General features: G+C 35.8%; 1 protein-coding gene across 7 annotated transcripts in view; it reads right to left on the bottom strand.

The window, feature by feature from the left end:
- LOC110464549 (NAD kinase-like) overlaps positions 1-12,249 on the bottom strand; it is a 75,404-nt gene that overhangs the window by 15,758 nt on the left and 47,397 nt on the right. The window contains exons 1-2 of one of the 7 annotated variants that reach the window (XM_021519811.1): positions 10,875-10,958; positions 498-1,922 (exon numbers count right to left, since the gene is read on the bottom strand). The exons of 3 other annotated variants lie outside the window; for them this stretch is intronic. In XM_021519811.1, coding sequence (XP_021375486.1) covers positions 498-1,723 — 1,226 coding nt within the window. In that variant the 5' untranslated portion in view covers positions 1,724-1,922; positions 10,875-10,958. Of the gene's footprint in view, positions 1-497; positions 1,923-2,322; positions 2,398-2,557; positions 2,797-10,874; positions 11,291-12,249 lie in introns of those variants that run through there. 3 more of the 7 variants (XM_021519812.1, XM_021519813.1, XM_021519818.1) reach the window with 3 other exon arrangements.

Below are 12,249 nucleotides of genomic sequence, written 5' to 3' on the forward strand. Positions count from 1 at the left end.
GTGTTAGCGTGCAATAGGGCGAAATGTCTCTACAATTTTTGACAGCTGGCTTTACTTGATTCAGCCTACTTACGTACTGTGGCTTAGCGAGTTGTTTTCAGGGGTCATTTACATCCTTAGCTTACAAAGGAAACAGACGTTTTCGAAAGCTCACAAAAGAAGTTTTAAATTACTTTTTGTGTTCAAATCAAACTTAGCCTTTTTTATACATACCAAACTGATGAATCACAGTAATTTAGATGTTGGATAATTAAACCATAGATTGGTGCAGTTTTCATTTTTCAATGTTAAACTCGATATCCCCTACAGTTAGATTAATTTATGGACATAGTAAACAAATTTCCATCTTTGTAAAAGGACTTTCAATTTGCAACAGCTGTATGGAAATGTAATAAGTAAGATAGGACCTCAGGTACAGTGTACCTAACTGTACCTATATTTCTATACATCAGATACATAAAGTAAGCTACAAAAGTGGAAACAAATTAAAATCCTACCAGGCTGTGTAATGAAAGCTTCCATTGGTGCAAGGAGTTTCGTATTTTGGGCACACCGAGTACTTCCCAGACTCGGTTTGTCGAGATATTCCACGATAACCATTTCGACTCGACGATATTCCACAGTTACTGTTGCCACTACTAGTAATATAAGTGTTTTTGTTTTTGCACTGATGGGTACTGTTTAAAATAGAGTCTGGTTCACTTTTTGAGACGGGTAAAGTTTGTCCAGAACAAGCACAGTTCTCTTGTTTCACTGCAGAATTTTCTGCACCTTGAACTTCAGAACTGATTTTCCTGTTAAGGTCTAATCCTTTACCTTTTGTTTGCAATGTATCGACATGTACATCCTTCCGTTCCCTTAAATGATCATGATCACATATAAGCTCTGATTGAACTGTTAATTCACCAACATTGTTATTTTGCTCTAGTTTTCCACAAAGTACTGTTCGTTCACCATCGGATATCCTCCGATTGTGTACATGAGAGATATCTAAGTCACACAATGATATATTTGGTGAAGGGACATTTCTGTTACACCTACAGATCTCAGTTTGACCTATATCCATACGATGCCCACAAGCCTGAGGAATGTTTCTGATGTTCATCCTCCACTCCACAACAACTCCATTGGATTTCTCATGAGAAATTTTCCGGATTTCTGACTTTTGAGTTTTTGGGCAATTACATTGATACAATATTTTACTACAGTGTAAACATGAATTGTTTTTGTTTTGTGTGCATATGTGAACCATGGAATGTTTACATGCACAATCTGTAAGATTTAAATTTCCTTTGTTTCCTGATTCGTGGGGCGACTTTTGACACTCATCATCTACGTATACAGGAGGTAGTAATTTAATGGAGTCATTCTCCAGAATCAAACTTTCACCTAAAACTTCAGAATCACACACTAAAGCCTTTACATTGGTTGGAAGGTCAAGATTGTTTGTAGGTGGTATCCATGGTAACATCCCTGGGGTAACAAAACATTGATGTGACTGACAAAGCCGGTAAGTCGTGTGATCGGATTCGTTGCGCTGAGTTACCAGGATGTCAGGAAAGTTTACATCCTGGTCAGTTTGCTGCTGTGAGGCGTCAAATGACGGAGTAAAATCCTCCGACATTCCTTGAGTTTTCTTTATCAACTCTTTCCTGTAAAGTGTCTGCAGTCCTGTATTCTGAGAACTTTGCTGGGAAAATTCTCCACAATCTCCGATCCTCATTTTCTCAAATAGTTTTAAAATCCTTAAAGACCGTTTAAGGCTTTTCACTGATTGCAGCACTGATACAATGTGTTATCATGTTGAACCATAGCACATGCATATATTTACTGTGACAGTATTAACATCCATCACAACACCGTGTCACAGTTTTACCTACTAGGTCACTCAGGTCTTAATCATCCTTAAAATATCCCAGGCCCTATATAATTAAAAAAATCACAATGAGAGTTTGTAAACATGAAATTCATCAACCAAACGTCACCTCAATAATAGCTCAGCTACACTAATTACCTAGACTTTGCCATCATAAGACCCGTTATTAAACAGTTATGAATATATACATGTACATCCAATCATGATTGACAGTAAAGCATGCACTACATCGGTTGGTAACGCCGTCTCAAACTGTATAAGGATCCATATACTTCAGGACTGAATAGGAATTTAAAATTTCCTCTGGCAGTACATACAATTAGCATGTTGTATCTCTTACTGTAATACCACAGAATGTACCTGGTTCCTATAACAATGTTAGCCGAATAGGTTCTTTGATCCTTCAGACATATACATACAGGAAATAAAACAGAAAATACAAATACCTAGAACAGTACAAAAGCCTCCACTTGAGTGTTCTATATAGTACGGTATATATACATCAAAACTTGACTTCCTCATTTAGGAGCATTCCATACTGCAATACATCTATACAAAGACTGACAGCTAAATATAGCGGTTTATCACACACTAAACAGAAAACTACCTAAGTATGGCCAGTATTTAGGTAAATATGGCCACTGCTAGCAGCACATGATCAATTCTCCTTTCTTAACTCACCTGCTTACAGGTAGGTAATTTTGAGAGTGGATACATTAACTACCAGCTGTGACAGGTAACACTTGTAAACAACTTCGATAATCAACTTCATCAAATGTTCAGCTGGGCATCACTTCATCATGGCACCGTCTTCAATTTTTTTTTCTTCTAATACCCAGTGGGCTGTCAGGTTGAATATATATGACGAAACTGGGCATTCAGCCGTTGTTGCATGGTACACTGATTAAGCTTATATTAGCTATCGGCAGTCTCCCTAACTGGTATTACTAACACAAATAAACACTGTGCAAAGTATGATACCTACCCTAGCTACCCGGTATGTATATATACCCTCTTATATAAATGATCATATCAATATGAACTTTGAGTGTAACATATTGAAATCTTTATAGCCTATGCTTAGAAAATAATAATTTACCTCTCTTAAATCCAGGACAGTGTTTACTATTAGAAACCTTATAGGCTGTTTTCTTAAAAACAAATAAATGTCTATGGGAATATTTTTTCCTCAACTACCTGTTTATTATGAGCTTTTTCAAAGCCTTATATATGTTTTTTGAAGCATGAATTACTCTAAGTAGGCATTAAATAGTGTCTTTCACAATTGCCTTACCAACTAATATAAGATATCTCTTAATTCACATTTGCATAGCCAACTTATATCTCCCAATTTATAGTACCTGACCAACTGAGATATCTGCATAGCCAACTTAGGTATCTCTTAACTCACAATTGCCTAGCTAACTTAGATATCTCTTAATTAACAGTTGCTTAGCCAACTTATATATATCTTAGTTCACAATCGCCTAACCAACTTAGATATTTCTTAAGTCACAATAGCCTGGCCAACTTATATATATCTTAATTGACAATTGCCTCGCTAACTCAGATATCTCTTAATTCACAATTGCTTAGCTAACTTTGATATTTCTTAATTCACAGTTGCTTAGCCAACTTATATATATCTTAATTCCCAATTGCCTCGCTAACTTAAGATATCTCTTAATTCACAATTGCCTAGCTAACTTAGATATTTCCTAATTCTCAGTTGCCTAACTAACTTAGATATCTCTTAATTCACAATTGCCAAGCTAACTTAGATGTTTCTTAATTCACAGTTGCCTAGCTAACTTAGATATTTCTTAATTCACAGTTGTCTAGCTAACTTAGATATCTCTTAATTCACAATATCCTAGCTAACTTAGATATTTCTTAATTCAGTCGCCTAGCTAACTTGGATATTTCTTAATTCACAATTGCCTAGCTAACTTATATATATCTTAATTTACAATTGCCTCGCTAACTTAGTTATCTCTTAATTCACAGTTGCTTAGCCAACTTATATATATCTTAATTCACAATTGCATAGCCAACTTATATATTTCTTAAGTCACAATAGCCTGGCCAACTTATATATATCTTAGTTCATAATTGCATAGCCAACTTAGGTATCTATTAATTCACAATTGCCTAGCTAACTTATATATCTCTTAATTTACAGTTGCTTAGCCAACTGATATATATCTTAATTCACAAGTGCATATAGCCAACTTATATATTTCTAAAGTCACAATAGCATAGCCAACTTATATATCTCTTAGTTCACAATCACCTAACCAACTTATATATGTCTTAAGTCACAATAGCCTGGCCAACTTATATATCTCTTAGTTCACAATCACCTAACCAATTTATATATGTCTTAAGTCACAATAGCCTGGCCAACTCATATATCTCTTAGTTCACAATCACCTAACCAACTTATATATGTCTTAAGTCACAATAGCCTGGCCAACTTAGATATCTCAGTCTCTATGTCAGTGGACATATTTTATGTTTGACAAATATATCTGATGTATAATCCACCAAATCAGAATTACCTAGCCAGCATGATATTTTCAAATGCACAAAAACATCTAACTAGAATAGATATCTTTAAATTCACAAATTTAGCCTGTATGAAGAAATCCTCTAAATCACAATTTTCAAGCCCTGTGGAGATATAATTTATAAATATTTATCCAGTAAAGATATTGGAAGTGCAAGCTCCGACCCTGAACAAGCTCCGACCCTGAACACGCTCCGACCCTGAACAAAACAACTTTAATTTGTTTTCTCCTTCACGAAACCTTTTTTTTACGATGTCAGTCAATTTAAACTCTACTGGAAATCCTTCATGTCGACCTCGTGCTTACTACGGTTAATTTACCTTTCTATAAAATGTTGTGGGTTTTAGCACAAAATTCTTTTAACCACATGCTTTTCTTGTCCCCAATTTCTCTGTATTCTGCATAGTAATCCTTTGACGTGTTCACTTGATGGTTGTACATTTATGCCTGCATGTCAACGATGTAATGGAATAATGCCATCATGTGCTTTTTTAATTACAATCCCAATAAAGCACCTGCAGACCACATGGAATTAGCATTTATCCCTATATATACGCGATTCTAAACTGTTAGACAGCATTGATGGAACCAATATTATTGACAATATAGGCCTGAACTTTTTATGCATCACATGATAATGAATATCTATGTAGAGTATTGCTGGAGTGACACATTTTTCACTGTTCATCCATCTTCACCTGCCTTTTTACTGACCCACACTCTTACCTACTCATCTGTAAATGTTTACATTAAGGCTTCACCTGGTGGTGGTGTTTTACCATCATGACCCCTATTTGGGATTATGTTAAGGGTATTTACACCACTGTCTGGGGCAGGAACAGCTGTCTATATCTGTATTACATGTAAGAGTATTGACAACACTGTCTGGGACAGGACCAAATCTCTGTATTACATGTAAGAGTATTGACACCACTGTCTGGGGCAGGAACAACTGTCTATATCTGTATTACATATCAGAGTATTGACACCACTGTCTGGGGCAGGAAGAGCTGTCTATATATCTCTATTACATATAAGAGTATTGACACCACTGTCTGGGGCGCTGTCTATATCTGTATTACATATAAGAGTATTGACACCACTGTCTGGGGCAGGAACAGCTGTCTATATCTGTATTACATGTAAGAGTATTGACACTACTGTCCGGGGCGCTGTCTTTATCTGTATTACATGCAAGAGTATTGACACCACTGTCTGGGGCAGGAACAACTGTCTATATCTGTATTACAAACTTATAACTTATAAAGTCAAATACCTGCAATGGAGTTATTTCAGTCGGGGGCTAAGATTCTGTAACATATTTTCCCAACCGAGGTGTCAGCCAAGGTTCGGATGTTATAGAAACTTAGCATGTGATTGAGGTAACCAGATCTTACTCAGTTACAGGTAAATTAATTTTCATGCACCTTCTAGTTTGAAAGATTATAAAATTTTACTATAGTCTACAAGTATCATGTCTGGGACAGACAGGATGAGATAGCAAAATTGAGCACAGGGTATTACCTGGGATATTCCTGTCTGAGGTACAAGAAACGACTGTCTGGGACATGATCAACTCTCTATATCTGCATTGCAAGTTTAAGTATTGACACCAAAATCATATGTACTTTGTCACCTTCTTAAGACAAATGACCAGTGAAGCATATGCACACAAAGGTGTTAAATGTGTATGAGTTGTCCACAAATCGATGTCGATTCAGATACACTGTAAGCGAATGTACAACAGTTTATAATGCGATTTAAACGTCACATTGAAACACTAATCGGTTGTTTAACGAGAAACACTTCATAAGCCCAGATTACAGTAATATATCACGGAAAACACTTTTCATGCAAGCCTTAGAAACTGATTTTTTTTTATTCAAAATTGAAAAAAAAAAAAAAAAATGCAAAAATTTGATCCCTTGAGCTAATTTCATGCATATTCAGCACTTTACTGCTTATAATGTACAACAGAGAAGGGATATCCTTCATACTTTATTCAATAATATTTGACTACGATAGGAAAACAGGTCAACAGAGTTGTTTAAATTGTACTTGACATATTGGTAATTTTAAAATACAGAGTGTCAACACACTTTTACTAATCCTGTGAAATTCAAAACATACTTATCTGCCCGACACGATCTGCGTTAGATACCTTAATTTCGTATCTAGCTATTTATAGTTTAATATCAAATTAATGATACCTCCACGATCACGCTTTAAGAAACATTTATAATTTCATTTACTTAATCCTGTTTTTAACAGCAAGCCTCTTTAGACATATACATTTTAAATCCTTACAAATATTTCAATTTCATTATGCTCTTGAAGCTGAAAATCATTCTATAATAATATATGTTTATACTGAAACTTGGTTGCTATACAGATATAATTTGTTATGAGGTTAATGGAAAGGAGACAATTCTGGACAAAAAGAACAAATATAACCAAGTTATAAGTAAGAGTTTCCAATAAGCACATTAAATACTGACTCTTTTTTACAGCCTACATTTAGTAGTATAAATATACAAAGCCAGATATGTAAACATTATGTACATTTTATAGCACAAGCCATGCCAATGTAAAAACTTTGTATTTATCTTAGAGATGTATTAACAGGGAAAATGAAACAGTACAACATCATAACCAAGTTTTTATGAACATTTCTTTTTCAAGTTGTACCACAAACACCTTTCCCCTGATGAACATTGGAGATTTGCATGTGAAGGTTTGCGTCGATATTGACAAAATAAAACCCTTTCTCTTTGTTTGTAAAGTACAGCATGCCAAAATGACATCAACGATTTATACATCCCCTGATGATCGTGATCTGAAATGAACACCAAAACACATCATTAATTTAAACACTTCTGTGGAAATAACGTTTGCAAAATGTTTTAATCAACAATTGTCTTTGAACTTAAAGAAGCCAAAATCACTCTAAAGAGAGAGATCAACATGACATCCATGGAAAGGACAGGTAAAGGTCACTCCAAAGAGAGAGAGAGAGAGAGAGATCAACATGACCTCCATAGAAAGGACAGGTAAAGGTCACTCCACAAAGAGAGAGAGAGATCAACATGACCTCCATAGAAAGGACAGGTACTCCAAAGAGAGAGAGATCAACATGACCTCCATAGAAAGGACAGGTAAAGGTCACTCCACCAAGAGAGATAGATCAACATGACCTCCATAGAAAGGACAGGTACTCCAAAGAGAGAGATAGATCAACATGACCTCCATAGAAAGAACAGGTAAAGGTCACTCCAAAGAGAGAAAGAGATCAACATGACCTTCATAGAAAGGACAGGTACTCAAAAGAGAGAGAGAGAGATCAACATGACCTCCATAGAAAGGACAGGTAAAGGTCACTCCAAAGGGAGAAAGAGATCAACATGACCTTCATAGAAAGGACAGGTAAAGGTCACTCCACAAAGAGAGAGATCAACATGACCTCCATAGAAAGGACAGGTACTCCAAAGAGAAAGAGAGATCAACATGACCTCCATAGAAAGGACAGGTAAAGGTCACTCCAAAAAGAGAGAGATCAACATGACCTCCATAGAAAGGACAGGTAGAGGTCACTCCAAAGAGAGAGAGAGATCAACATGACCTCCATGGAAAGGACAGGTACAGGTCACTCCATTGACAGAGAGATCAACATGACCTCCATAGAAAGGACAAGTAAAGGTCACTCCAAAGAGATAGAGAGAGAGAGATCAACATGACCTCCATAGAAAGGACAGGTAAAGGTCACTCCAAAGACAGAGAGATCAACATGACCTCCATAGAAAGGACAAGTAAAGGTCACTCCAAAGTGAGAGAGATCAACATGACCTCCAAAGAAAGGACAGGTAAAGGTCTCACACAACTAAATCAGCCAATTAGCAGATGTTTCATATGATTGTAATCCCTACCTAAAATTAGTTCCAGTTTAATACAGTGCCTCTGAGTAACTTAAATAAGTAATTGTTGACATATTTTACATTGAATGAAATCTACAGATATTGAACTTTAGAAAAATGAATGGTTTTAGTAGATTTTAAAATATGATGGCAGATTGATATAGGGTCAAATGTCAGGGGGTGTTCACGTCGCACTTCACTGGTTTGGCTTGTAAACTTCCGGTTGTCAAGAGCAGACGCCTGTAGTGCTCTTATATGCCACTAAATTTACCAAAAAATACACCATCGTCATTAAAACAAGCTTCTATGATTACTTTTGTAAACAAGCTTCTATGATTACTTTTGTACTAGACAAATCCAGCCGTACGTTTTTAAAGCCTTTAGAATTTATCCTGTGTGCACTTAAGATGCATACAAAATTATATTTGGTAAATTTGCAATAGATTATACATGTTAATAATATGATTAAGGTGTCTCTAGCAAGCTTCTTGTCTAGCATTTTACAAAACTAAGTCTTGTCCACTTTATAACTGGAGATTTCCACAAACAAACATTGTTCAGCTTCGTGTTACAGGTGAGCAGTCGACGGAATGCTCCCCTTTATTGGAAAAGTCAAAGTTGTGTCCTCTTTTTCATTTTCAAGTATAAACATTGTGATAACAATTCTGCTTTTTACAAAAAACGTCTCCTGCCAATTTTAGATTTTGTGATATTGACATCAGAAATGTATATTTATAGATTACATAGTTTACATATATATACATATGTATAACTAGGTACAATATGTTATGCAAATATTTCAGCTGTTTATGATATATACAGTACAGGTGTTATCAAATAAATTTTCAAACCATAAGTTTATTTTCATATATAGATGATTGAATATTGACATTTTATAGCATCATAAAAAGTTTTGCTCCATAAAATAGCAGACTGAAAGATGATGAAAAGCAAGCTGTTAAACCACTGTTGACATACCAGTGGCAGATCCAGAGTTTTTTTTGGGGCTTCAAGAAACCCCACCCCACCTTGAGAATTTTCTTTAAAAATCCTTTATTTTCACCATTTTCCTCAAATTTTCCCCAAATGGAAAACCCCCATCCCCCCCTGGAAATTTGGACCCCTCCAGATAGGTCACTGGATCTGTCATTGCCTACTTTAATACATGTATTATACAATGTGTTTTAATAGGGTATATAACCAAAACAGCAGTTATGACATGTAGACTTCAACTCGGTTGTCAACTTGTTACATATATGTTTCACTTTCTTATAATTCAATGATTAGAGGATAATGGTCCCTGTTTACTTGTGTTTACATGCTCTGTTGAGCCGACTCTTTACCAGTTGTATATGTCAATATATCCCTATTGATCAGTACAAACGTAGGAAGGGCATCACACATGTTTTTCGTTGTTCCAATAATTACCGTCTTCATATGACTTGAGCAGTTACGAGGACGTTAAACCCCAAACAATCAATTAATCCAATAATTAACTTAGTGCGTGAGAAAGAACACAGATGTTCCGTATCAAATTTATTATAGAAATTCAATAATAGTATTTAATTATTGAAAGTTAGAATTTAAGGTTTGTCTTTATTGATGTCAAACCTCTAACTGACCAGAGGCCATATTCATGAAATTGTGCTCATGCTCAAACGAAGATATTATGCTCAAGTCAAATTCTTGTTTCTAAGAGAAATGATTAAATAATCAAACTTTGGCAAGATGTGTTATAGGGATTTTGGAGAAACTTAAAGCCAACCACCATTTCCAAGGTCAACATTGAACATTTTGACAAAATTACATGATTTTTCGCTAGTTACAAGAAATTGGTTTGAGCACAAAATTCATGCGTGAGTATAAAAACAGTTTCACGAATTGTCTGTCTGTCCAGACTATAACTTTTAACTGACTAGATATAGTGGATCCTCCTCCTATGTACACATGTGTGTACCCCACAGATAATGCAGACCTCGTCAATTTTTGCCAAAAAGCATACTTTCATCAAGCACATGATAGTTCCGGTCCAGCAGTGGACCTTTTATGCCACACTATGTAAATATCAGAAAATGTTAAGGTTGAAAATATTTGAACCAACTTTACTCAATGGCAGCATTCTTAAACATAATGAAATATTACTAATCACCCTTTTAGTTTGTTATTATAATTAAAGTCCAAGAAAATCACTACATGTACTGTATTTGACTGCAAATAATCCCCTTCCCACCTAGTGAAAAAAGATTGACCAAAGAGGGATTGGTCATATTTGTGAGAGTTTTTTTCCTCATCATGTTATTTGAAAAAGGGGAAAAAATGAAGTACCTGATTATGAAGCCTAATCAAACCACAAACATTACATTTATAATTGACTAACAAATAAAAACTATATAAAAATTCCACTTTTTTTAACTTTAGTTGATGATTTTCCCAATTCAGAAACAGAGTACCTTTTTGTTAAAAACTGTTGTTAAATCCCTGCAAAACAATTATGTTTAACATGATTGTACAACTTACCATGACTCTTTCAAAGCGGACTTCAGTCGTGTCATACTCCGGAACTCGTACATGTACTCTTTATCCTTGATAACAGGCATTTTTAGATATTTGTTTAGTTGACGATATGATCAACTGGATCAACATGAGGATGGTTTACATCTTTATATCCTGATGGTCAGTGATTACGTCTACTCCTAAGGCCAAAGGTTAAAGGTTAATATATAAAGTCACAACTGGAATTCCATTTAGAAACCTTTTTACCTATCTTCCCACTAATCCAATGACATACACACAGGCATGGTAACAAAGCTGTCTGTTTGATAAATACGAGTTCCAGAATACGTAGTTCATTTCTCAGTAATTTGTTGACATGACAAAGATTTAGTATACCACAACACAGGCATAGTTTACCTGTATAGTTTACCTGTACTACGGAGTATAGGTATATACACATTTCAGCCTGTCAAAACAAGTATATCAAAATAATATCTATTTAATTAAAGTTTTCACGTCATTCCATAAGCGGATGTACATTGTCTGAAGGATCACTGATTTAGATGGTAAAAAATCCCATTGGATATGTATGCGAAATTACATTGAAAATTGTACACAACATGACCAGGTGAGCTAAAAATGTAGGAGAAAATTGAGGTTTTTGAAGTAAAACCAATTTTCATGATGTAATACTTACCATAACTTTAGTATGCATATACAATACCTACACCCATCTTTGTAGCCCAAAAACAAAAGATTCAAATATCCCTACCTCCCTACCGTGACGTAACCTCTATCTCGATGACAGAGCCACGGAGTGATCTCCCTTCCTCAAACCCCCTTTTATGGAGCCTAAAGGCAGCCAGGATGAGGAGGCAAGGGGAGGAATACAGGGTGGGACTCCATAAAGTTATGGTAAGTATTACATCATGAAAATTGGTTTTACTTCAAAAACCTCAATTTCATTTCAGTAATAATTACCATAACTTTAGTATGCGAATTCGTCTTACCGTAGTGGAGGCTTCGAATCCAGGCAGACCAGGCTGACGGAACAAACTCGAGACATGCTCAAGGTAGGGAAAAGGTTCAAGGAACCCCCCTAATAAAGCCCCGAAAGTAATTAAAAAATGGAAAACCTCCCCGTGAAACGAGCAGGTGTACCACCGTGGTGCCTGATAGCATACTATTTAAAATCACTGAATTACTGTGGAGGAACAGCCACAGACTGTGCAACCACCACCGGTCCAAGGGAATACAATCCATCAGAATGAGAGGCCAAGGACCGGAGATAAAAATCCGTGAAGGTAGTCTGTCCGCGCCAGAAAGCTGCGGACATGACCTCCTGAAAGGGGGACCCATTGAGGAGGGCCCATGACGCAGCAAGGGCCCTGATCTCATG

This window comes from Mizuhopecten yessoensis, unplaced genomic scaffold, assembly GCF_002113885.1.
Source record: "Mizuhopecten yessoensis strain PY_sf001 unplaced genomic scaffold, ASM211388v2 scaffold11009, whole genome shotgun sequence".
NCBI lineage: Eukaryota > Metazoa > Mollusca > Bivalvia > Pectinida > Pectinidae > Mizuhopecten > Mizuhopecten yessoensis.